The following is a 27,560-nucleotide window of genomic DNA, read 5'->3' as shown; positions in this document are numbered from 1 at the left end:
CACTCTGCCAATGTTTTGTTCTCCCTCATTTTAATGACTTACACTGTATTCATCATCCTCTTTCATTGCAGGAGATTTCTACTGCCTGAATACCTTCCATATGCTGGAATTTTCCACGAGCGGGGTCAGCCGGGACTTGCCACACACTCCTCTGTGAACAGAGTCCTGGCGGGTAAGAGCAATATTAAACGACAACTGTAGAAATAGAGAATTGTTTTATATCTAGATTTATGTGTATCTAAACCCAGGAACATATATTTGAGTCGTTAAATTTTGCATTAATTTATTTCCATCAGGCTTTCTTTTCCATTATTTTTACCTGATCCTGCAAGTAACACATTTCCTATCCTGGGGTAATAACGCTCACTGTACTTTATGTAGGAGCAGAAATGTCAACCTAGGGCAGGAAGTGTGTTAAGAATACAGAACAGTCCCTCCCCATCCCAATAACCTAGGCGGTGGTGTCCTGTAGTCCACTTAGGTGAACTGGGCAGGGCTGATAAGTGTTTAAGTCTTCAGTGCAAAATTGTCAGCTCACTAAAAGAGATTAGCTTCCTGGATTTCTGACCGGAGAAAATAAGAGGTTCAATGTTAGGATTTGCAAACACTTTAAAATGGTACTAAAATCATAATTGTGTTTACATGAATTTGTAATGCTTTTGGGGTGCATGTGAGATGTTTTTCTTTTTTTTTCACGGAGTTGCAGTTACATGGGTTTGCAGTGTAGTACAAGCACTTAAATGGTGTAAACTAAGTTTGTTAAAATGCTTTTTTTTTTTTTTTCCCCTCTTTTGTGCCTATACTGCGTTTTAAAAACTAATTTGACCACATATGGTTTAAAAATTCATCGTTTCCATTTCCTTTAACAAGGGGGTCTTAAGCTTTTCAGAACGAGGGCCACATCATATGTACAAATGTTCGCAGGCTGAGACTTCTATTCATCATCATACAACAGCTCTTGACTTGATGTGCCGCTCCCGGGACACCTAGTCAATCTCTACCAATGCCTGGAGCATAGACAAGCTCCCTTCCCAGCCGGCAGTCACAGCGGTGGGCACAGGACTTCATTCCAATACAGCAGGGATCTCCAAACTACAGCCCTTCACCTGTTGTGGTACTACACGTTCCGTGAGGCATTGTAAAACGCTGACATACACAGACAAAAACTAGGCATAATGGGAATTGTAGTTTCTGAACAACTGGAGGGCCATAGTTTGGAGACCCCTGCCATACAACCTGAGCGGCGCTCACACACATCATTGGCTCGCAGTCGAAAAATGTAGACATACTGCATTTTACTGAAGCTCACTCCACCACAAATCGCACCAGTGAGAATGGGGTTCATAGAAAACAAATGCATGTGCAGCTCAACGTGCATTCCCAACACACTGTGGCTATGCTGGAGTGACTGACTTCCATGAGCATGCTTGGGATCACAGCATCCCCTTCGACCAGACAAAAGACTGAAAACTCAGCACCTGGAAGAAGCCTGGGGTGAAGATGACAACGCCTTCTAATGATGGAATTGTCGCATCGCTGGTGGGTTGAGGTGAAAATCTTGCAGGGTTTGTGCATGTATAAAATATACCCAACTTAAAATTCCTGGCTTTTTCTGGCACCAGAAGGAGTGCAGGCAGGGAAGTAAATGACTGTATGCCGCTGTACTTATGTAAACACGAATGCTTGTGTGCATCTGTATACCATGTATTTCCCAATCATAAAACTTCCACATTCTGAAAAAACATATGACGGGCAAGCGCAGATTAATGCTGATGCACAAAAGCATCAACATTTACATGAGTACAGGGACGCAGCAGCCTTTCAGTTCTGTAGACAGCTGTAGGTCCCACCTGCACCTCGTAGGGCACAGAAAAACATATATAGATATTTGTAGCTTCAACGTTGCGAATCCTCGTTGAAGTTTTAGAGAAACCCCAGCTCCAATTTAAAGATATTTTCCCACACATCCAAATAGGTGTGCTGGCTGTCACTTTAGGCAAGCTGCTTTCAGTCTTTGGCAGGCTTTAATCGAGTTTCACATAGTGCTGAAGCTTCCTGAAGCCTGGCAGCAGCTTGTTTACAGTGACAGGCTGCATTCCCTTTAGGACCTGTGTTCAACATTTCCAAGCTGGAACTAAAGGCTGCTTTTAAAAGCTTCATCCATACTGCTCCAAGTTGGTTTTAAAGCTTTTTAAAACGTGCGGTATGCACTGTTCTTGAACATAATGTTTTCTATATGTACAAGGACTAAGTAATTATACACGCTTTCAGCCGATTGCACTGAGACGTCTGCCCAACCTCTGACTCCCTAGGGGCTAAATCACATTGTCACCGTGTGCTGCAATGCATGTTTTCGTGCATTGAGGCTCATTGCGTTTATAAAATAAGTGGACTATCAGCGCACCTCAATGCACAAAATAAATAGGTTCTGTGCCGTATTTTAAGCATAACAATATGTATCTGCATTGTGATGCGCTTAATGGAGGAGGATTGAAGCACATTGTTTACGTGTGTTGTGGTGCAATTGTCATTGCACTGCGATTCTACCGTGTGTTACCATGCATTGCTTTGCGAGCAAGCCATAAGACTTTCTATAATGCTAAATTGTTACAAAGTAGATATAAACTGTGCAAATAGTAATGCGCAAGCACATGTACTGGATACCATATACAATAGATTCTAATTACAAAGGATCCTGCTATGCTTATTGTGAGCATCAAAATGTACATCAAATAATTACATCAATGTGAAAGATATAAGTAAATCTGCAAGACTGCCAATAAATAACATGAAATAAACACACATACAATCCATGCACCAGTCAACAGGTCATTAAAGGGAAACTCCAGTCAAAAATGAAACTCTACCTATTAATAGTATGTTAAACCTCTTTAGCTTTGGTATTATTCATTTTCTGGCTAGCTGCTTGTGTATCTTAGAAAGTCTTATCTAAACTAGACAAATAGCTTCTTCCTGTTCTTCACCGACAGCGCTATCTCCCTTTATTTGAATTTGATAGGCTGTCTTTCACTTCCTGAAAAAGTTGTTGGTCTTTCTTAGACATGCCTAGACCTGCCCAGCCCTGCCCCCAATCTCTCCTATCCTTCACAGAACATGATCTCCTCCTGTCTTCATAGCCTCGTTTAGGCTAGCAGCTTCTGAGAGAGAAAGGGAGGGGGGGGGGTCACATTTGAGTAATGAGCTTTAGGCTTCGTTTCCAATAGTACGACTCGTCATGCGACTTTGGACACACAAATTTGCATGACAAGTAACAGCCCATTGATTTCAATGGCATCTGTTCCCATCTATGCGACTTTGAAAAGTTGCCTGCACTACTTTAATGTGACTTTGATCCAGAGAATGTAAAGTTGGATCAAAGCTGTCGAGTATTCCTCTCACTTCCTGTTAGGCTATGGGATAGTTAAGCGTAAAAAAACACCCAGTGCTTGTTCCAGAGAGACCACATATATACGCTTACTAGAGAACATAAGACTCTCAATAAATGAGAAGTCAAAAAGTGCTTGTACAAATCTGCCCAGCGGTCAACAGTATATACAAATCTGTCACTCTACCGCCTCGTATATACCTTTCAAGACCAGTACTCCGGGAAGGTAGAAAAGAGAGCACAAAGCTTGCATCGTGTAAAATCTTCAATACAGCATTTATTAGAAAGGTTAGAAAACTTACAAAACAGTATGATGAGATTGGCATTCTGCAAACTACAATACTGGGGGTGTACTGGCGCAAAGAAATTGAAGGGATACCATCAATAACAACCATCTAGGGCAAAATGGAAAATAATGGCATGGCACATATAGAGTCCATAAAGTCCATAGAAAACAGCAAGTCTTTACACACTTGAAGGCTGCTCTGTCACAAGTGAAGAAGAGGAACTTGCAGAGGGCTATAAAAGAAAGACAGGCGCCACTTTAAGTGTAATAGGACTAGTATTTTATTTAAAAATTCGACACACTACATACTCACAAACAAGTAAGTATAAGCAGCAGTGGATATTCGACCATGGGGTTCATCCAAAGAATCGGAAAGTCCGGGTGCCTATGGAAAAGGATCTGACCGGTCCGCTGAAGAGGTCCGCTTGAGCCGATGGAGAACGGTGTTTCTCTATCGCTCATTGACAGACGTAGTCTTCTTGATTCTCAAGAGCTGGGTTATGTTGTCTCCGCAGGAGTAGGACTAGGCAGAATGACAAAACGTTCTGGCTCCACCTTAGGGGCAGTCCCTGAGGGTATATCCTCCCTCTCTCTGCTACAGGGAATCAGTTTTTTTCTGTCTAGTCAGGAGTAAGGACCTAAGTTCCTTGCTGGGATCTTTTGGTCCTGGCAAGACTTTTTTCTTTAAGAAAAATACATTTTTTAGGTAGTTTTCTCCAGTGTTTTTTTCCTGTGAGATCTTCAAGCAAAAATGCCGGACTGGGCGACACTTGTGGTCACCCCAGCCGGCCTACGAGCGCGCGCAGACCATGGCATTGCGCTTGGTCGGCCGCGACATATTCAAGTAAGTATGCGGGGCCGGGCGACGGGCTGGATGTTGAGATCCAGTGGTCACCCCGGTTTCTGCCTACAAGCGCGTGCAGACCAGTGCGCTGGGTCGGCCGCGACGGAGTCCCAGTAAAGGGACTGACTTTGCGAGTTAAAAGTCTCGCTTGGACGCCAGGTACCAGAGAGTCGAGGCGTCCACAAACCCCCACCCCGGTGGAGAGGGTATTGTGAAGAGAGGGTGCCTGTCGGTTCGGTATGGTGAGTAAACGTTCCCTTTTTTCCTCATTATGAGGCAGTATATATTATGGGCCCCTCCATATATGGTCAGTATATATCTGATACTTACAAGTCCCCCTTGTAATACAGCATGTGTTTGTGGGAAGTGGACTTGGTTCAAGAGCTAACACTCTACCCAGCAGACTGTAACATTACAGCAGACATAGGAGGTATAATCCTACCTTATGTGCAGTGTATCTCTGTAGATCCATATGTCACCTCTTAGCAGAGTGCAGGTGGATGTGCTGGGAAGACGATATCGGCGGTCCGCCGCCATTTTTCCGTAGACCGAATGCATGTATGTCCTCAGGTCACGCCGGCCGCCATGTTTTTGGAGTCTTATGTCTCTTCTATGGGGGCGGCCATGTTTTGTGAGCCCAGCTACCTCGTGGAGGGCTGGGAACGCCGGAAGGCGTACACAGGGGGCGGAGCCACGCCTTCTGCCCGGGAAAAAGCAAACAGCTCCTTCCAGTCTGTGTAAGACAGACGCTGACTGCAGTTTGTTGGAAACTGCACTGCATCGGTTGGTGAGCCTTGGGGGTCCCTCTCTCTCTCTCTGGGATCGAGAAGCAGGTACTCTGAGGGGCGCTATTGCGCTAGGGGGAGACGCACAAAAAAAAAAAAAAAAAAGAAAAAGTTTTTTTGTTTTGCTGGCAAAGGTGTCCTGTATTAACATGGACCCTGCCACTCATGTATCTCCTCCGGATCCCCTCGAGGGGTCTGCGGGATCCTCCAGCACCCCATTGACAATTGAATCTTTGTCAGCTATTATGGAAACTTTTGTGTCCCGGGTGGAAGTGGCTTGTCAGGGACAGGGCGCAAGAAAGCGACCCCCGCCTAACCCCTTATTATCTGAAACCTCGGATTCAGACTCTGAGCCTATTTCTGCAGTTGCAGGTACTTCATCTGGTATTGGTGTCTCGGGTCCTGTCTCTTCAGACAGTGAGGAGGATGTTTCGGCATCCGCCATAGCCCGAGAGGAAGCGTTGGTAAACGCACTCATTATATCTGTTCAAGAGACTTTAAGGTTACAGGGTATTCCATCAGAAATAGCTGAAACTGAGATCCCTTTTGGGACTAAAAAGCGCATCAAAGTGGCGAAGGTTTTTCCATTGCCCAAATGTTTTGGCAATCCAATCGAAGAAGAATGGCGTCTGCCAAAAGGCACTTTTAATATTTCTAAACGCATTGACAGGCGTTATCCGTTTGAGGAAACCCTTATTAAGAAATGGACAGAACCACCTGTGGTGGATTCACCTATTGCTAGATTGAATAAAGCCACGGTTATTCCTTTAGAAGACGCTCCGTCTTTTAAAGATCCAGTGGATCGCAAGATAGAAGCTATGTCTCGCACCATGTTTTCCTTGATTGGATCAGCTTTCAGACCAATAATTGCTATTGGTCTGGTTTCGCAGGCTGTAACTGAATGGACCAAGTGGTTACGCCGGGACTTAGAAGAAGTCCCTCAGGCGGTATCAGATTTGTTGGAACAAATGATACAGGGGTTACAGTTTGTATGTGATGCGGCGTTAGACGCCACTCCATTAATGGCGCGAGCATCAGTCTCAGCAGTGGTTCTCAGGCGTACACTGTGGCTAAAAGGTTGGTTAGCCGACCAAGGTTCCAAAAAAGCATTGGCTAATATCCCCTTTTCAGGAGAGCGTCTATTTGGAGCCAACTTAGATGAGATCATTAAGGATCTCACCGGTGGAAAAAGCACCTTTTTACCGCAAAATTTTAAAGGTAGAGGAACTCGTCAAAGACGAGGGCCTTCTTTTTCTGCTCACAAGAGGTTTTTTCGTCCAGCGGGTGAAAAAACTAAGTCCTCCAAAGCTCCTGCAGGAGGCGTCAGGGGTCGTTGGTCGGGCAAGCAAAAGCCCGCCCCCTCCAGACCTGAAGATAAACCATCCAAAGCCTGAAGGTGCGCCCCCACCCATAACTGGGGTGGGGGGACGTCTTCGCCGGTTCCCGGATCCATGGCTTTCCAGAATCCCGGACAAATGGGTTTGCGAAGTCATAAGGTCAGGATACAAGATCGAGTTTCGATCTCTCCCACCGGCGCGATTCTTCCCTTCCAATATCCGACTATCCGCAGATCGTTTAGAAGATCTGCGGAGAGCAGTCACAGATTTACTACAACAAGGAGTGGTAGTCCACGTTCCTTGGACAGAACGGTTTCAAGGGTTTTATTCAAACCTGTTTACAATACCCAGGAAAGAGGGCAAAGTGCGTCCAATTCTGGACTTAAGAGCACTCAATTCTTTCGTCAACATAAGAAGATTCAGAATGGAGTCCATTCGCACGGTAGCAGCCTTCCTGCATCCAGGGGATGTCCTAGCGTCCATAGACATCAAGGACGCCTATCTTCACATTCCCATTTTCGCAGGACATCAGCGTTTTCTACGCTTTTCCGTAGAGGAGAACCACTATCAGTTTGTGGCGTTACCTTTCGGTCTCGCCACGGCTCCGCGGGTCTTCACAAAGGTGTTGGCCCCAATGTTGGCACTTCTGTGCCAAAGAGGTATATCGATTCTAGGTTACCTAGACGATCTTCTGCTTCATGCAGAGTCTCCTCAGACCTTGCTACAAAACATAGAAATTACTATGATTTCTTTACAGGAATTCGGGTGGCTGGTGAACCAGCAAAAGTCATTTCTGGTTCCCACCCAGAGGCTCGAATATCTGGGTCTAATTCTAGACACAGTCAGGACAAGAGTTTTTCTTCCGGTAGGGAAACTCCGAAAGATTCAATCTGCAGTCCAGTTGTTACTGTCCAACAGCTGGTCTTCCCTTCGGACTTGCATGAGGGTTCTGGGGTTGATGGTGGCTTCGTTCGAAGCAGTCCCATTTGCCCAGTCCCATACCCGAATTCTTCAGCAAGAGATTCTTCTCAGATGGAATCGGAATCCGGAATCCCTGGACAATCAGATCCGATTGAGCAAACAGACCAGAGAGTCTCTGGTCTGGTGGCTTCGGTCTCCGATGCTCAGCCAGGGAAAGTCATTTCTGCCAATATATTGGACGACAGTGACCACGGATGCCAGTCTATCCGGATGGGGAGGAATTCTCGGTCAGTTATCTGTCCAGGGACTTTGGTCCCCGGAAGAATCCAGGTTACCGATAAATGTATTGGAACTGAGAGCGATCAGACTTTGTCTGATTCACTGGACCGAGCAGCTCCAGGGCAGCTCGGTTCGGATCCAGTCGGACAATGCCACGGCCGTGGCTTATGTCAATCACCAGGGGGGCACCAAGAGTGCCCGAGCGGCCAAAGAAGTGGCTTGCATTCTTCGCTGGGCGGAACGATTTGTTCCAGCAATCTCTGCGGTGTTCATTCCGGGGGTGGAGATTTGGCAGGCAGATTATCTCAGCCGTCAGACCCTGGATCAGGGGGAATGGTCCCTCCATCCAGACGTTTTCCACCAGTTGTGCCTACGGTGGGGCACCCCGGATGTGGATCTGTTGGCATCACGATTCAACAGGAAAGTTCAGAGATTCGTGGCTCGCTCCCGCGATCCTCTAGCAGAAACTGCAGACGCACTGATCGCCCCGTGGGGGCAATACCAGCTAATATATGCCTTCCCTTCTCTCGCGTTACTGCCAAGACTTCTTCGCAGAATAGAGGAGGAAGGAATCCCAGTAATCCTGGTAGCTCCGGACTGGCCTAGTCGAGCCTGGTACGCCGACATGGTCAGACTGGTGGCGGACGTCCCGTGGAGACTTCCTCTCAGGGAGGATCTACTGTCTCAGGGACCGATCTTCCATCCTGCTTTACGATCGCTGGCTTTAACGGCCTGGCTATTGAGACCCAGGTGCTGAAGGACAAAGGTTTGTCAGCTTCAGTTATTCCTACTCTAGTTGAAGCAAGGAAAGCGACTTCCAGAAAGATTTATCATCGCACATGGAAGTCCTACATTGCATGGTGTGAACCTTTGGGGTTCCGTCCTCTGTCTTATTCGATTAGTCGAATATTGGCTTTTCTGCAACAAGGGGTTGAGCAGAAACTGGCCTTGAGTACTATCAAGGGTCAGGTCTCAGCATTAGCCATCTTCTTTCAGAAGCCTTTGGCTACTCATTCCTTGGTGCGGAATTTCATCCAGGGGGTGCGACATCTGGCTCCGCCAGTGCACGCGCCGTTACCCCCCTGGGATCTTAATTTAGTGTTGTCGGTTCTTCAGAAACCTCCCTTTGAAGATATTAGGGAGATTCCTCTACCCACGTTGTCCCAGAAGGTGGCCTTCTTGGTGGCTATTACTTCTGCACGCAGGGTGTCAGAACTGGCCGCATTATCTTGTCGTTCACCATATCTGGTGGTTCATAGAGATAAGGTGGTTCTTCGTCCGAATCCATCCTTCCTACCAAAAGTGGTTTCAGAATTTCATCTGAATGAAGAAATTGTATTACCTTCCCTGTGTCCTAAGCCCAGTCATCCTCGGGAGTTTGCGTTACACTCCTTGGATGTGGTCCGGGCGATCAGGGTATACTTGAAAACGACAGACTCGTTTCGCAAGACGGATTCACTTTTTGTGATCCCAGATGGACCCAAAAAGGGGTTGCCTGCATCTGCCGCGACCATTTCCAGATGGATCAGACAGACGGTAGTACAGGCTTATTCTATTAAGGGTCGGGAGCCCCCGTTCCCTGTTAAGGCGCACTCCACTCGGGCACTTAGTGCGTCTTGGGCCTTTCGCCATCAGGCGTCAGTGGTCCAGGTGTGCAAGGCGGCTACCTGGTCGTCGGTGCATACCTTTACTAAACATTATAAAGTTGATGTAATGGCATCATCTGATGCCTCGTTTGGCCGCAAGGTTTTGCAGGCCGCAATTTGAGGAGACCAGTGGTCTACCTCGAGGGTTTTTTCCGTTGGAAAATTTTTCTTTAGTCTCATTCTTTGTTTATAATGAGCCTTTAAAACTTCTAGTTTGGCACCGGTTGGGCCTTCTAGATTGGATTTGATTTTGTCAATCCCACCGCTCATTTGTGGCACTGCTTCTGGATGTCCCAGCTCTTGAGAATCAAGAAGACTACGTCTGTCAATGAGCGATAGAGAAAAATGGATTTTTGTAAGAACTTACCGTAAAATCCTTTTCTCTTAAGCTCATTGACAGACGTAGTACCCGCCCCTCTATCATTGAGTTGGGTTGGGTTAAATTCTCTGTACTGCTTTAAACAGAACTGATTCCCTGTAGCAGAGAGAGGGAGGATATACCCTCAGGGACTGCCCCTAAGGTGGAGCCAGAACGTTTTGTCATTCTGCCTAGTCCTACTCCTGCGGAGACAACATAACCCAGCTCTTGAGAATCAAGAAGACTACGTCTGTCAATGAGCTTAAGAGAAAAGGATTTTACGGTAAGTTCTTACAAAAATCCATTTATTCCGGACCCGGGGGACACTGTCGGAGCTTTTAGTCACAAATGACATATGGATGTATTAATTTGATGTATGTTTTGATGCTCACCTTGTAATTAGAATGATAAATTGTTACTGAGTGTTCATAGCACTTACACACACATTACTAAATTTGCAATTGTTTAAAAATGATGGAGACTGTTGCATGAATTCTCCAGTGATTTGTGGGCAAAAATTAGCTCTCCTCACACAGGAGCATTTGCTAGCCCATTCTGAAGCCTCACATGGCCAGCGACAAACGTTGACATTTTATGATAACTATGGCCAAAAGATCACTTTCTCTTTTTTTTTGATCTAGTCACAAGATGGCTGCCATTGGCCTATATAAGTAAGGATGAGTCATGCATTTATAATGCTTTATGGTCTACATGGAAGTATATGTTTTTTTTAATCCTGTGTCTGCTTTTATCAATTCTAATATTTAAGGGTCTCTAGAGGTACTACAGAAGGTTTGTTTTCAGTTTCTTGTGAATCCCTACATACCTCCCATTCATTCAATTCCCTCGGCTTCCCGTTATCTGGGGATTCCAAAAGGCATTCTCTCTGAGGGGATTTAAAACTGCGCAGCGCGTTTGCAGCTGCTGCCGTCCTCATTTTTTTCCCAGTGACCCCCCTCGAATAGGTGCATCAGGAAACCTTTCCGTGAGGGGATAATTAACCCAATTACCTCTCGCTCTAACGAGGGAGATCCAGCCAGTGATTTGGTTTCTATGACAACACAGGAGCCCAGACAGCTGTATGCTATCTGAGAGAGCACAACACAAGGAGGACTTTGCTGTCCTGTGCCCTTTATGGAGTGTGTGCAAAGCTTGCACCCTAGATGCTAGAATCCCCCCCAACCCCTCCTCCCCCAACCTGTTGCCATAGTTACCAGGCTTTATTCCTCTGGGAATTAATAGTGATTAAAGCTGCGGCATCCTTGGAATAAAGAAGTGTTTTCACTGCTGGTATGTATAAGAGCTGTAAAAAAATGTTTCTCCCTATATCTGTAATGTGTCCTTATGTCACCTATTTCAGCATTTCTCTCTCAATCTGCAAAGATTTCCTCCAGATAATTGTATCAATAGTTGCCAGCAGAGTCAAAGCAAAAGCTCAAAGATACAACAGACTTGCAGCATAGAAACTGCCAACATGCCAAAGAATTTGTAGTTCTGCTCACTCTGTCTTGTGATATGGACACCCCAGTCAGACAAAACATGTAGGTCCTGCTCCCCGAGACCCCTTTGTAAATCTCACTGCAGTTGGACAATGAAGCCTAATCTAGGACCTGCCCTAGCCTGTGATTGGACATTGAGGGAGCAGGAAGTATTAGTGATCCTATGTGTACCACCTTCTGTCGTGAAGATTTCATGTTAGGTGAACAGCACCGTGCAATGAAATGGTAATAGACTGACATACACTGTTTGCTGGCTTTCAGCCTTGTATTGGTTTTTTGGAGTTTGAGATCAAGACCGAACCAGGTATTTATGACAACTGTGTGTAAAAATACATACAAGAATAACCCTTACAGTGTTCCTCAGACTTTTTTTCAGTCAGGGCACTTTTTAACAATTTTGGACAATATCAAGGCACACTTTAAAAATTATGGACACGAGATATCGAGGCACCCAGTCCTAAAATGTAAAAACTATTCTAATCATTTTACATAATGCAGCAACATCCACAAGTCCAAGTAGGACACCCAACATTAGAGGCGATTTATTCTTCCAAAGAAAATACACATTTGCAAACTGGTACTGTTCCAATGTTTCTATTTTCCCTCAGTTTTACTCCATCACTCAGCTAATGTGACCCCAACGCTGATGGAGAGGGGCAGGGGAGGGTCAAACAAGGATGCTATACAGGTGACTGACATCCTCCTTATCAACTGATGACGCAATTGGTTGTTAGGATGCCACCAGCTAGAAGGTTGTAAGGCCTCATGCACACTGGACATTTTTACAGCTGCTGTTTTTGGCTTCCGACATTTTTTTCTGCAGCCAGGAAACTCCCAGCATGTTGTCCTATGCATCCATGCACACATAAGCTGTTATCAGCGGTTTTTTGCAGGGGCATTTTCTGGCAGGAAAAACCCCCCAGAACTAGTGGGTTTTGAGAGGAGTTTTTCAGCTGCAAAAACAGTCTAACTTAAAAACGCTGAAAAACTTGACTATTCAGCGTTTATCAAGGTTTTTGAGCCATAAGCTTTGGTGGGAGTATAGTTTTGCTATAAAAAGCTAAAAAAAACGCTACAGCTGAAAAAAGCTAAAAAACGCTTCTGCAATAAAGCTGGAAAAACTTCTTCTACAGCTTTCTACTGGCGTTTTGATAACGTCCAGTGTGCATGAGGCCTAATGGTGCACAATGAAAACCTGTAACTAAAAGGCAGCCTTCATCCACACCCCGGCTTGTATACAATTTTTGGGCATTTTTTAGGCATCTAGCCAAGGCACCCCTGAAGAAACCTCAAGGCACCCCGGTTGAAGAAGGCTGCCTTACAGCATTACCAGTGGGACTGGGTCCAAAAGCAGACCCTTCTAAATGCCTGCACAACTGCTCAATTGCGAGTGCTCGGGAGTCCTGAATACCCAGAAGATCTGTTTTGCAAGTACTCTACACAGCTTACAGTCTGCAACTGGCCATCTATTTCTTGCCAGAAGCCATGGTTGCCTCACTCATAAGAAGGTACTGCCTAATGGTCACCGATCACATTCCAACCTTACTGTACAATCTTTGTACATTGAACTTTAGGTTTACTAAAACTATGTAATATAAGGACCTAACTAATCTGTCCAATCAGGTAGGCTCTTGTACTACTGTACATAGTTGCTGGCAGATCTACAGGAGATTGTAACTTGTGTGGTGAGCTTTAGACCATACGCCAACACTGGGTGCCCATTATTACCCCCAAAACAAAACCTAGGGCCAGGCAGGTTTGCACAGTTTTTTTTCCTCTTTCGTTCATTGGCGGACAAAGCTCCTGATCTTCTTAACCATTGGGTTATACTGCCCCCTACAGGAGTAGGACACTAGGCATAAAAAAAGTCTGACTTTGTCTATGGGCACTCCCAGAGGGGTATACTCCCTCTCTCTGCTATAGGTACCCAGTTTTTTTCTGCCAGGAGTAAGGACCTTGTTCCTATCTGGTCCTGGCAATTTTTTTCTTTTTAGATGGATTTTTTTTTCTCCTGGATTTTTTCCTGTAAGATCTACAATCAACTACTGGACTGGGCGACGGGCTGGATAATCTAGATCCCGTGGTCACCTCAGTCTGGCCAGCGAGTGCACCGACCTTAGCTCTGCGCTAGGTCGGCTGCGACCTAGCCCCACCGGACGGGGGCTCGCCTGCAAGATAAACGTTTCATGAGGTCCTGTACGACTGAGTCTCGGCCTCAGTTGCAGTGTTCTACCTGGCAGACAGTCCCCACCCCCCCCATTTAGATGGAGAGGAAGTTCTGTCTGGAGCGGTGCCCGTCTGGTTCCTGGTATGGTAAGTGACTGCCCCCCCGGAGGGTTCTGGGGTAGAAGTGGGCCTCTCCATGGGATGGTCGCACCCCCGGGTTCCCCTCTTTCACCTTAGGCACCCCCCTCATCGGTCAGGTGGTCCCTGTGGGCCATATTGCCCCCCTATCCTCCCCCCTTCACTGACGCTGGGGCTGTGGGGTGGCCTGGTCCACAGCCTGGGGTGAGGGAAGGGTGCTGTGCTGGCAATAGGGGCAGCTGTGCCTGGTGGGGGCTCTTGCCAGGGGCCCCACTTCCTGCCGGTCCCGTTTCCTGAGGCCTAGGTATCCCTCCTGGATCCCTGGGAGCCTTGTGGTGCCATGCAGGGCTGCCATTTTCTTGTAGCCTGTGTGCTTAATTCACGGTGGCCATGTCTGTGTAGTCCAGCGGCCATTTTTCGGTGGTTTGCCATTGAAAATAGCGGCAGCCATGGTTGTGGAGCCCTCTGGGCGGCGATTTCGATGGTGGGAGTCTCTACTCATCCCCTGGTGCTGACTCCTGGATCTTTTTCTTTCCTGATTGCCGTTTGTGCAAGGCAGATTCTCCTGGTGGCTGCAGGGTGGTTAGTCTGGTGGGGTCCTCTCCCTCTCTACTGAGGGTTGATTGGTGCTCTGTGGCTGGCAACTGGATGGGCTGCCAGAGCAATGGGAGTTGTCCCTTAGCAGTGTTTTTCACTTTTTTGTTGGGTCCCCCTGGTGACTCAGTCTTTTAGAGCACATCCCCCCGGCCACCTTACCCCCTCTGAGGCTGCGGGGCCCTCCTGGACCCATCCATCCATCCATCCATCCATCTATGTAATGATGGCGATCATGGAGTCCTTGGTGTCCCAAGTTGAGGTGGCTTTTGGGCGACGGACTGGCAAAAAGGGCCCCCCACCTTCCCCTGTCTCATCAGATTCTGATTCGGCCACCGCGGACATGGGTCACCTTGCTGGGTCTGTGACCACGCTCCCAAAATCCTCAAATATTGAGGAGGATTCCTTCACTTCTGCAACCGCATACGAAAAGGCGCTGGTGGACGCACTGATTGTAGCTGTGCATTAGACCTTAAAGCTGGAGGATGCAACTGTGGCGGAGGCGCAGTTTCCCTTTGGCTTTCACAAGCCATCCAAAGTGGAAAAGGTGTTCCTTTTTCCCCTCCTATTTTGACAGAATTGTCACTAAATAGTGGGGGCGACCAAAGCGTCACTTTGGGGTCCCTAAGCGATTTTTCTAGGCGATACCCCTTTGAGAAGTCCCTTAAGAAGTGGACTGTACCACCGGGGGTGAACCTTCCAGTTTCCAGATTGAACAAGGCAACCATGATTCCTGTTGAAGAGTCCCCGGCCTTTAAGGACCCGGCTAACGGGAAGGCGCAGGCTGTGGCCCACAATATATACACCCTGGCTGGTTCGGCACTGAGGCCGATATTCACCTTTTCCCTGGGGTTGAAGACTCTGACCAAAGGGGCTAGGATTTTTTGCGCCATGACCTGGAGGGGCAGTAGGCTTCCCCCTGCCTTTGCCGAGCTGGCGGACCAGCTGGTTCAGAGGCTGCAGTTTATCTGTGATGCCTCTTTTGATGCGTCTCCCCTAGTGACTCGGCTCTCTGTTTTGGCAGTGGTCTTTTGGTGTGTCTTTTGGCTCAAATGCTGGTCTGCGGACCAGACTTCTAAAAACGCCTTGACTGATCTTCCCTTTCAAGGAGATCACCTGTTTGGCGCTACCCTGGATGACATCATTAAAGGCCTCACGGGGGGGGGGGGGGGAGTAAATTCCTTCCACAGGCTACTAAGAGCAAGGACCCTCATCGCCCTCCTCTGCTCATAAGAAGTTTCTTCGTCCCTCAGGGTCGACTGACAAGGGATCAGAGCTTTTCGGGGCCTCCTCTGGAGGATCCAAGCAAACTTGGTCTGGCAAGTCAAGAGCAGGCTTCTCCAGACCTGCGGACATGAAGGTGCGCCCTCACCCATATCTGGGGTGGGGGGATGTCTTCGCTGGTTCCCGGACCCGTGGACTCCCCTGGTACAAGTCAGGTGGGTCCACGAGGTCATTTGGTCCAGCTACAAGATCGGGTTTCATTCTTACCCTCTGGTATGGTTCTTCCTTCCAACGCGCGACTGTCCCCGGTCCGCTTACAGGCTCTTTTACCATAAAGAGTGATGGTCTTCTTTCCGACTTCAGAATGTTTTCAGGCGTTTTACTCAAACCGGTTTACAGTCCCCAGGAAGGAAGGCAGGCAAGATGCATCCAATTTTGGCCCTTAAGGCGCTGAACTGCTTTGCGCAGGTGCAGAAGTTCAGAATGGAGTCAGTTTTGCTTCCCTTTATCAGGGGGATATTTCTTGCCTCCATCGACATCAAGGATGCTTACCTTCACATTCCAATATGTGTTGGTCTCCAGTGCTTCCTCTGCTTTGCTGTGGGAGAGGAGCATTATCAGTTTGGCATTACCCTTTGGTCTCGCTCCTGCTCCTTGGGTCTTCAGGAAAGTGTTGGCCCTGGTGCTAGCATTGTTACGCCAATGGGGGATCATGGTACTGGGCTATTTGGACGACCTCCTTCTGCGAACGGAGTCTCCTACTGCTCTGGTGGAAAACCTGGAAATCACCATATGAGCTTGAGTGTTTGGCTGGATTCTGAATTTTCAGAAGTTTGCTCTGTTTCCATCCACAAAGCTGGACTATCTGGGTTTGACTCTGGACTCGGCCTTAGCCAGAGTGCTCCTCCCTCTGGACAAACTTCAGAAACTGCAGTCTCTGGACAATCCGATCCGACAGAGCCGGGGAATGAAAGAGTCCCTGATATGGTGGCTTTGTCATTCGGCGATTTGGCTCAACAAATCCTTCTTCCCCTTGTATTGGACAGTGGTCACCACGGATGCTAGCTTGTTAGGCGGGGGAGGTGTCCTCGGCAAAATTTCTGCTCAGGGGGTCTGGACACTGGAAGAGTCCAGACTACTGAGCAATGTCTTGGTACTCCGAGCGATCACTCTGCCTGGAACATTGGACGGATCGTCTTCAGGGATGTCCCATGCAAATCCAATCAGACAATGCCACGGCCGTGGCATATGTCAATCACCAGGAGGGCACAAGAAGTGTCCTGGCAGCTCTGGAGGTAGCTGGCATTCTAAGGTGGGCAGAACGGTTCCTTTCAGCCCTCTCCACGTACACATTCCTGGGGGGGGGGGGGGGGGAATCTGGCAGGCGGATTACCTCAGTCGGCAGGCGTTGGACCAAGGGGAGTGGTCCCCTCATCTGGAGGGGTTTCATCAGTTGTGTCTCCGGTGGGGCATCCCCGAGGTGAATCTGGCATCCCATCTCAACAGAAAGGTGCAGAGGTTTGTGACTCGGTCACTGGATCCTCTGGCGGATGCCACGGATGCGCTGGTGGCACCGTGGGTTCAGTATCATCTGATTTATGGCTTCCCTCCTCTCAAGCTTCTGCAAAGACTTCTAAGCAGGATTGAGGCAGAGGAGATTCCGGTCATCTTAGTGGCCCCGGACTGGCCCCGGAATGCTGATCTGGTGCGGCTGGTTGCCGACATTCCTTGGAAGCTTCCTCTCAGGAAGGATCTGCTGTCCCAAGGACCAATCTTCTATCCTGCTTTACAGTCGTTGGCTTTGACGGCTTGGCTGTTGAAAGTCAGGTGCCGATGGATAGAGGTTTGTCTGAGTCGGGGATTCCAATGCTGTTAAAAGCTAGAAAATCTACTTCTAGGAAGATCTACCATCGTACGTGGAAGACGTACATTGCGTGGTATGAGTCTCTTGGGGTTCATCCTCGCTCTTTTTGGCTCAGTTCTTGACCTTCCTTCAATGGGGGGTTGAGAAGAAACTGGCCTTGAGTACTATCAAGGGTCAGGTGTCAGCCTTAGCGGTCTTCTTTCCCCTTGGCCATGTATTCCTTGGTGCATACTTTTCTTCAGGGAGTTAGGCACTTGACCCCTCCAGTGCGGTCTCTGTTGCTGCCTTGGGACCTCAATTTGGTATTCTGTCCTCCAGAAGCCTCCTTTTGAAAATATTCGGGAGATTCCCCTGCTTACGCTGTTCCAGAAGGTGCCCTTTTTGGGGGCTTTCACCTCTGCATGCAGGGCGTTGGAATTGGCGGTGTTATCCTGACGCTCACCTTACTTGGTGGTTCTTTGCCCCTGTCCGTCGTTCCTTCCTCAGTTTGTCTGATTTTCATTTGAATGAAGACATTGTGTTGCCTTCCCTGTGTCCCAGGCCAACACATCCAAAGGAAATTGCTTTGCATGCCGTGGATGTGGTCTGGGCTGTTAGGGTGTACCTGGCAGCTACGGAGTCTTTTTAGAAGATTACTCACTTTTTGTGCCTCGGAAAGTGTTGTTCGCTTCTTCTGCGACCATTTCCAGATTGATCAGACATACAGTGGTTCAGGCCCATTCCATCAAGGGTTGGGTTCCTCCTTTCCCTGTCAAGGTGTACTCTACTCGGGCGCTCAGTGCCTCCTGGACCTTCCGTTATCAGGCGTCAGTGACGCAGGTTTGCAAGGCGGCCACCTGGTCATCGGTGCACTCTTTCACAAAGTTCTATAAAGTGGATGTGTTGGCATCTGTGGATACTTGCTTTGGCCGCAAGATTTTGCAGGCTGCTGTTTAGAGGACCTGGTCCTCTTTGAGGGAGTATTGTTTTTTTTTTTTTTTTTTTTTTAGGTGAGCTCCAGTTGTTTTGGTTGAGGTCCTGTTTACCTGGTTGGTTATAGTTAGCCTTGGGAATTTCTTTTTAGCTATTCCCACCCCTCATGTTAAACACTGCTTTGGGACGTCCCAATGGTTAAGAAGATCAGGAGCAGTGTCCGTCAATGATTGAAAGAAAAAATGGGATTTTTGACTTGCCGTAAAATCCATTTCTCTGATGTTCATTGACGGATACAGCACCCAGCCCTCTGTGGAGTTTTAATTCTTCTGCAACTGCTTTTAACAAAACTGCGTAACCATAGCAGAGAGAGGGATTATACCCATTGGGACTGCCCATAGGCGTAGCCAAACTTTTTTTTTTCTTCCAAGTGGCCTACTCCTTTAGGGGGCAGTATAACCTAATGGTTAAGAGTAGGAGCTGTGTCCGTCAATGAACATTAGAGAAATAGACTTTACAGCAAGTCAAAAATCCAATTTTTCCCTTAAAGCGGTAGTAAAGCCTGCTTTGGTATTTTTACCTACAGGTAAGCCTTTAATATGGCTTACCTGTAGGTAAAATTAATATCTACTAAACGTTCACCGTTCAGGAGATATTCACCTTGCATGCAACTACCGAAGTCACCAGCTCCTGTGCTTTGAAGGTCCGGCATACCATGCCCGACCTTCAGAGCTTCATGCCAGAACTGAGGTCTCCCGCGCAGTTCTGGCTACTCACTGCACCGGAGCCAGAGGATCCGGAAGAAAGGCCAGGGGAAAGATGTCAGCCTTGTCAGCGGTGACTAAACGCTGCTGGAAGGGCTTCGTTCTAAGGTAGATATTTCATAATGTGTTAGTAGTAGTAGTACTTGAGTTATATTTATGTAATATTAAAATGTATTTGATGATCTGAATAATTTAAGTGTGACAAATACGCAAATATAAAAATTTTTTAAATAATCATAAAGGGGAAATACTTTTTCACAGCACTATTTGCCTGTCTGAAACTAGTTTAAATTTGTTTCTTGGGGTCTGGCTCTGATTTTAGGGCCAAGCCCTACTGATCTTCGTCTGTCCTCAGTGCTCAGTGGGCGGTAAGGGTGCATGGGAGTTCCGAACCCTACCTACATTGGGCTGTGTTTGTCTTTTTAGCTAAGTGCGTTGCAAAAATTCTCAGTAGAAGCCAGCCATATTGAAGTACTCTGCAATAAACTCAGCAAAACAGCCATGTATGCATAGTGGGATGACGACTCTTAGGGCTGGATTAACTCTATAAGCATGGTGTGTTTTTGTAAAAGGGCTTTCTGTCTAACAAAGGTAAAAAGTGCGTACCTTTTTAAAGCTGAAGTTTAATCTACTTATAATTCTGCCTTCCTTAGTTCATTCCCTCTTCCCTCATTAACATGCATTTTTCTGTTTCAATAAATTTATTGAAAGCTTTTCCAAAAAGGGACATACATTGAAGGCAAAGAATGCCATTAAGGATAAGGCCCACAATGCAGGCAGAGCATAGCAAAACATCAAGAATGAATATAAAATCAACATGCATTTTTAAATAATTTCCTATTTTTTAATACTTAATTTAAGCCCTGTGATGTCTTCATGGATCTTTGTGCTCCTATGTGCAATTCAGGCATGTCATTTGTTTTTGTATGCAGACCACCTAGCTAATGCACACATGTGTTACTGAATCTCTGTTTGAAAGTGATGTTAAAAGGTTTATTTCTTTTTTTTTTTCTTTTTGACAATGTTATACTTTACCTGCTCTGTGCAATTGTTTGATCCTTCTCTTTTTGGGTCCCCTGCCGATGCTCCAGGCCCCTCCCTCCTGCCTAGTGCACCCATACAGTCAGGTCCATAAATATTGGGACATTGACACAATTCTAATCTGGCTCTATACACCACCACAATGGATTTGAAATTAAACAAACAAGATGTGCTTTAACTGCAGACTTTCAGCTTTAATTTGAGGGTATTTACATCCAAATCAGGTGAAAGGTGTAGGGATGGCAACAGTTTGTATATGTGCCTCCCACTTTTTAAAGCGGTAGTATCCCGCTTTTTGACACTTTTACCTACAGGTAAGCCTATAATAAGGATTACCTGTAGGTACAAATAATATCTCCTAAACCGACACGGTTTAGGAGATATTTACAGTGCATGCAGCCGCTCGCGCGAGCGGCGCATGCGCTCTGAAGGTCCGGGGGACCTTCAATTAAGTTGCCGGGAGCTTGCCGGAAAAATCACTCCCGCGCGCATGCGCGGGAGTGACGTCATCGCAGCTCCGGCCAATCATCGCGCCGGAGCCGCCGAACCCGGAAGAGGTGACGAGGGACCATGGCAGCGCCCGCAGCGATGTCCGGGGGTCCGTGTCGGGGCTTCGTTTTAAGGTAAGTTACACATAATGGGCTAGTATGCGATGCATACTAGCTCATTATGCCTTTGTCTTGCAGGTTTTTTTTTTATTTATTTTTTTATAGAGTTTACAACCGCTTTAAGGGACCAAAAGTAATAGGACAATTGGCTGCTCAGCTGTTCCATGGCCAGGTGTGTGTTATTCCCTCATTATCCCGTTTACAAGGAGCAGATAAAAGGTCCAGAGTTCATTTCAAGCGTGCTTTTTGCATTTGGAATCTGTTGCTGTCAACTCTCAATATGAGATCCAAAGAGCTGTCACTATCAGTAAAGCAAGCCATCATTAGGCTGAAAAAACACAACAAACCCATCAGAGAGATAGCAAAAACATTAGGTGGGGCCAAATCAACTGTTTGGAACATCCTTAAAAAGAAAGAACGCACTGGTGAGCTCAGCAACACCAAAAGACCCGGAAGACCACGGAAAACAACTGTGGTGGATGACCAAAGAATTCTTTCCCTGGTGAAGAAAACACCCTTCACAACAGTTGGCCAGATCAAGAACACTCTCCAGGAGGTAGGTGTATGTGTGTCAAAGTCAACAATCAAGAGAAGACTTCACCAGAGTGAATACAGAGGGTTCACCACAAGATGTAAACCATTGGTGAGCCTCAAAAACAGGAAGGCCAGATTAGTTTGCCAAACAACATCTAAAAAAGCCTTTACAGTCCTTGAACAACATCCTATGGACAGATGAGACCAAGATCAACTTATACCAGAGTGATGGGAAGAGAAGAGTATGGAGAAGGAAAGGAACTGCTCATGATCCAAAGCATACCACCTCATCAGTGAAGCATGGTGGTGGTAGTGTCATGGCATGGGCATGTATGGCTGCCAATGGAACTGGTTCTCTTGTATTGATGATGTGACTGCTGACAAAAACAGCAGGATGAATTTTGAAGTGTTTTTGGGGCAATCTTATCTGCTCATATTCAGCCAAATGCTTCAGAACTGATTGGACGGTGCTTCACAGTGCAGATGGACAATGACCCGAAGCATACTGCTAAAGCAACCAAAGAGTTTAAGGGAAAGAAGTGGAATGTTATGCAATGGCCAAGTCAATCACCTGACCTGAATCAGATTGAGCATGCATTTCACTTGCTGAAGACAAAACTGAAGGGAAAATGCCCCAAGAACAAGCAGGAACTGAAGACAGTTGCAGTAGAGGCCCGGCAGAGCATCACTTGGGATGAAACCCAGCGTCTGGTGATGTCTATGCGTTCCAGACTTCAGGCTATAATTGACTGCAAAGGATTTGCAACCAAGTATTAAAAAGTGAAAGTTTGATGTATAATTGTTAATCTGTCCCATTACTTTTGGTCCCTTAAAAAGTTGTAGGCACATATACAAACTGTTGTAATTCCTACACCCTTCACCTGATTTTGATCTAAATACCCTCAAATTAAAGCTGAAAGTCTGCAGTTAAAGCACATCTTGTTTGTTTCGTTTCAAATCCATTGTGGTGATGTATAGAGCCAAAAATATTAGAATTGTGTCAATGTCCCAATATTTATGGACCTGACTGTAGCAAGTAGCTTGCTATGGGGGCACCTGAGCAGACTCGTTCCCAAGCTGCTGCTCTGTGTGTCCAGCCCCACCTCTGCTCTCTCCTCATTGGCTCACTGGGTGTGATTGACAGTAGTGGGAGCCCCTGACTACCACTGCTGTCTCAGTCAATGAGGAGAGAGAGACTCTGGAGACCTGAGACTCTCGTGCTTATCGCTGGTTCGAGATTGAGCTCAGGTAAGTATTAGGAGGTCCTGGGGGCACTGCTGCACACAGAAGGTTTTTTACCTTCATACATTAAATGCATGAAGGTAAATAACCTTGAGCTTTTACAATCACTTTAAGGCTGGATAAGAAAAAACTACACGATGCACAGACATCCTCCTGGCATGGAAATTAGACGCTCTCTGACTTTCTACTTCTTCTAAAGCACACTGGGAAAAGCTTGCTGTGTGCAGTGAAACAGAGTAATTTCAATATAAGAGAGGAGCTAGTACAACTGTGCAAGACTGAACGTGGTTCTAAAGCCTAAACATTTTTTACCTTGAAGCACTCCTTGTATTAGGGTAAATACTTGCCTGACTCCTCACTTGATCCAGTGCTGTGCCCGTCTGTAGCCTCCCTGCTTTCACAGGCTTGAGCCATTGATTTCCACTTCATTCAATTCCTTTGAGGGGGCGGGGCTGAGCCATGCTGTTGGTGTCTATAGACCCAGGCAGCATGGCTTGGGAGCAGGTCCACAGGTGTGTCCCCATAGCAAGCAGCCTGCTATGGGGGTGCACTCAGAAGAGGTGGAGCCAGGAGCACTGGCAGGGGACCATAAAAGAGGAGGTTTGGGGCCACTCTGTGAAATTCCATTGCACAGAGCAGGTAAATGTAAATCTGCTTGTTTTAAAAAAAAAAAAAAATTGAACAATAGAGTTTACAATTACTTGAAAGTAAGGCCTGGAGTCAGCTTTGAGGTACTGTTAGGCAGAACTTTTGATTTTTGAAGTTAAAATGTCTTTGTTTTTATTAAGGAGGTTTAAACAAAATGTATTCTATTTTATGCCTTTCATAATGTCCTACCTCCTACTGTTAACACATTCTCCAGGCATGCCATTCAACACCCCTTGAAAGCAGTGCAGTAAATAAGACTCAGTGCTGGCTCTCCCTATCTTTCAGTGTTAGTCTTTGTAAGGGAATATGGGGAGCTAACAGATATCGGAATAAATTGAACGTTTTGTACAATGAGAACTGTGCTGCTGGTATATGGCTGCCTCACTGCACCTTAATATCCGAGCCAATTTTTTTTTTCCCCTTCCATTTTTTTCTGCTGTGGGGGGCTCGTTTGCCTGATCCTCCCTGCCATTTAATACTCGATTGAGCGTTAAATCAGCCGCAGAATTGTTTTCAGAGGATAATTTGGAAATGAATTTCCCCGCAGATGAGCCGTCAGCCTTGGAATCTTTCTGAAATGTCACGTCTGTAGCGCTTGTCAGTGCTGGGTCAGCAAGCGTTTGTAAAGAAAGCGAGACTGGCCCCCCCTTACTCTTTCCAAACCAGAGAGCATCTGTTTACTCATTAACCTATCAGGTTCTGAGATGAAGGCTACCGCCCCAGCTTAGAGCATGCATGATCAAATAAGCAGACTCACGTTTTTGCTTTGGTAGAGTTGTTAAGGAGCTCATAAGCAAGGTGAAAAAATAAGCATTAATGGCATTTAAGAGGCAAATGGCTTAATCTAGACTGTTTTAGTTACCACCAAGCAACTTTCAAAAAAAAAAAAATAATAATTACCCTTCAAAGAACTCACTGCTTTGATGTAGTGGTGGAGCTTGCATGGTCAAATGATTTTGAGAGTAACTAAAAATACAAAGTTAGTGGACATCTGACCATTACATAAACTATATGGCCTCCAGAAGTCCGGTGTTTAAAGGGTGCTACAACATATAAACCATTTTAAAAAGAAATTGTGACCTTACAACCTTGTGGGTTTGTTGAAGGCCCTTTTCTATTTATGCATGGCTATGCCCCTGTGCATGATAGAGACATGCTTTGATGTGGAGGAACCGGATTGGCCTGCACAGACCTCTTACCTCAACCTCCTTGTGTACTTTATGATCTCATCCAACATTAGTACTTGACTTTACAAATGCTTATTTGGCTAAATGGGCACAAATTACCACAGACACCCCTTGAAAAGCCTTTTCAGAAGTGGAGAGTGGAGGTTTTATAGCCACAAAAATGGGGAGCTAATTCGTAATAATGCCCATGGTTTTGGAATATTCAGCAAACTCAGAGGTTTGATGGTTGGGTATCTGCACACGTTTGGCCACATGGTTTAGCACAGATCTTAGTAGGGCCACCCATGCCTTGAAAAGGTCTGTAGTGCATACACCATTCACAAAATGGTGCAGTGGCTAAACTAGAACCTTCAGGGCCCTAATGAAAGAAACCACAAAGGGCCGTCCTAACCCCCCAGGCCGGGGCCCTTCTCTCCAAGCCCAGTTGCAGAATGCCAGGACTCGCAAGTGAAACCTTTGTGACCCTGGTAGTTCTTCCACTGGTGTCAGTAGTTGTTTTTATTTATGTTTTGCCATTTATTTATAATTTTTTAGGAGCCCTGTTGAGGGGCTTTAGTGAGATAGCAGGGGTCTAAACAGACCTCTGTTGTTTCACCTTTGAGACAAAGAATGGAGATTGAGGACACAGTCCTCAATCTCCTTCTCTGCAGTCTCAGCTGCACTGAATGAATTGACAGGAATAGCTGTGTACAGAGCTTCCCCAGTTTACTATGTTTTAGTTATGAATGGAGTCGGCAATCGGAACGGATCACTGACTCTCCATTCAGAAAAGGAAGGGGCTGGTAAATGACACATTTACCAGCGCCTTCCTTCCTCCCCATCCTAACAGATTCCCCGCAGCAGCCGACGGGAGAGGGGAGGGAGGAACCCAGCAGAGCTGTGGTTGATGGGGGGGGGGGGGGGGGGAGTGCAATGCCTCATGGGCATTGTCAGTGTTGGAAAACCAGGCAGTTGACACACTTATAATAATGACATTATTGCTGCATGGTGAGGGGAATTTCAGTGTAAAATCCCTCTTCAAACAAGTGTGTGAATTACACTGGGGAGTTTGGGGTGGATGAACTTGACCGACCTGACCTCAACCCGATAGAACACACCTCTGGGATGAATTGGAGCAGAGACTGAGAGCCAGGCCTTTTCAGCCAATAATCAGTGCCTGACCTCACAAATACGCTTCAGGAAGAATGGTCAAACCTTCCCATAGAGACACTCCTAAACCTTGTGGACAGCCTTCCCAGAAGAGTTGAAGCTGTTATAGCTTCAAAGGGTGGGCCAACTCAATCTAGAACCCAATGGACTAAGACTGGGATGCCATTAAAGTTCATGTGCGTATAAAGGCAGGTGTCCCAATACTTTTGGCAATATAGTGTAAATACACAAACACTGTGGGGTTAATTTACTAAAACTGGAGAATCTGGTGCAGTTGTGCACGGTAGCCAATCAGCTTCTAACTTCAGCTTGTTCAATTAAGCTTTTACAAAAAATAAAAAAACCTGGAAGCTGGATGGTTTCTATGCAGAGCTGTGCCCGATTTTTGCTCTCCAGTTTTAGTAAATTAAACCCTAAATTTTCCCCCTTTATGAAAAGATCGAAAAATAAGGTTTTGTTTTGGAAAAAAAGTCTACAGCATCGCCTCTAAACTTTCTCTGAAAAGTTTGTGACAGATATGTGTTAATAGAGGGTTTGTTTCCTGACTGCGGCAAACAAGGGAAAAACTTGGTACGGTATCAAAGCTGCGGTTAATTAGAAGCTTTCTTCAATAGTCGTGTCCAGCTTCATTAAATGTCTGGGTTTGGCAGGCCTTTAACACGGAGCTTACCAATTCCTTCACTGACTCGCAGTTGCAGAGAACTAGCCGGGGTGGGTGAGATGTTCAGCTTATTAGCAAGATAATTAGACATAAAGCCGGTAACGTGTAAACACGCGCTGCCACCCGGCCATGCTTGGGAGTAGGAGGAAACCTGGCTTGTTAATCAATATTGCAAACCACAGGTGGATTGCTGAGATGTAACAGACCACGAGTCTCTCACTTTTATTATTGGGTGGCAGACATTACATTGTTGGCTTTTTTTTTGCCATCTTTGAATGGGTTTTTTACGCTGTCTAAAAATCACTGTAATTCTCAATTAAAATAATTAAAAAATACTCCCTTCTCTCCCAACCCCCCCCCCCCCCCTCCCACACACACTTTTTAAAAAATACCTTAAATAGAGCAGTCTTGTCAGTCATGATTGTCACATGAGTCCTCGGGCATATCGAACGTCTGCACCATTTCTCTACAGCAGGACTTCCCAAACTGTGGGTCGCGACCCACTGGTGGGTCGCGAACCGCATCTGAGTGGGTCGCCTACAACGGAGCAGTCAGATCAGCAGTGAGGGAAAAAAAAAAATTATCATTTAATACGCCCACTAGGGGCGCCGGACGTATTGCTGGGGGGGGGTTGGCTTTTCCCGTCTGACGTCGTTAGGGGCGGCGACTGACGGACGCACCGTCCGACTCAGTCACCTTCCCGCCCGTTCCGCCGCCGTCAGCGAAGAGAGGAGCAGTGTGCCGGAGTGTGGAGTTACAGGAGTGAAGCCAGCGAGCCAGCCCACTGCCCAGGACAGCAGGTAAGTGATTGAAGCCGCTGCAGTGGGTGCAGTGGGGGCACGCCGGTCTCTCTGCATTGAAAGGGGGCACGCTATACCTTAATTCTGTAGCACTTTACAATTCAATTACAAGCAAGTGGGTCCCGAAACAAATCTGTATTCATAAGTGGGTCTCGGCCCAAAAAAGTTTGGGAAGCCCTGCTCTACAGTATTGTACTGTAAGCCCAGGCTGATGTGATGCACCTCATGACAGCCTGTTCTCACAGGAGGGCTGGCAGTGGACTGGAGAATCAGTAGGAAAAAAAAAGTAGTAAAGGTGCTAACCAGTCTAGAAAAGGAGTATATGTCCAATCAAGAGATTATTATAATACAGGATTTGTATAGCGCCAACAGTTTGCGCAGCACTTCACAGTCTAAGAGGGGTTTCTCAAGCAGGGTTTCATTGAAACCTTGGGTTCCTCCAGAGGTTCCTAGGGGTTCCTTGACTAATGAGCAATTTGTGCCTCTCCGTTAAGTAACCACTGACACCATTGATCTTTTTAGCTAGCTGTATCTTACAGTGTAAGGAGCATTCTTCCCACTGACCGCAAGTGTAAGGAGCATTCTTTGCAATGACCACAAGTGTTAGAAGCATTCTTCCTATTGACCATCACACTAATGTACCATGAGTTGTAGACCTAGTACGTTTTAGCAGGGGTTTCCTCAGACC

The 27,560-nt window shown here is 46.5% G+C and overlaps 1 protein-coding gene across 3 annotated transcripts in view; it reads left to right on the top strand.

The window, feature by feature from the left end:
* AMBRA1 (autophagy and beclin 1 regulator 1) overlaps positions 1-27,560 on the top strand; it is a 226,914-nt gene that overhangs the window by 137,707 nt on the left and 61,647 nt on the right. For all 3 annotated transcript variants that reach the window (XM_082271116.1, XM_082271115.1, XM_082271117.1), the window contains exon 11: positions 72-172. In XM_082271116.1, the coding sequence (XP_082127242.1) occupies positions 72-172 (101 nt within the window). The remainder of the gene's footprint in view (positions 1-71; positions 173-27,560) is intronic.

The sequence above is a fragment of the Pelophylax lessonae genome (assembly GCF_965119305.1).
Source record: "Pelophylax lessonae genome assembly, chromosome: 10".
Classification (NCBI taxonomy): Eukaryota; Metazoa; Chordata; class Amphibia; order Anura; family Ranidae; genus Pelophylax; species Pelophylax lessonae.
The sequence above is the reverse complement of the archived record's forward strand: the minus strand, read 5'-3'. Positions and strand labels throughout refer to the sequence as shown.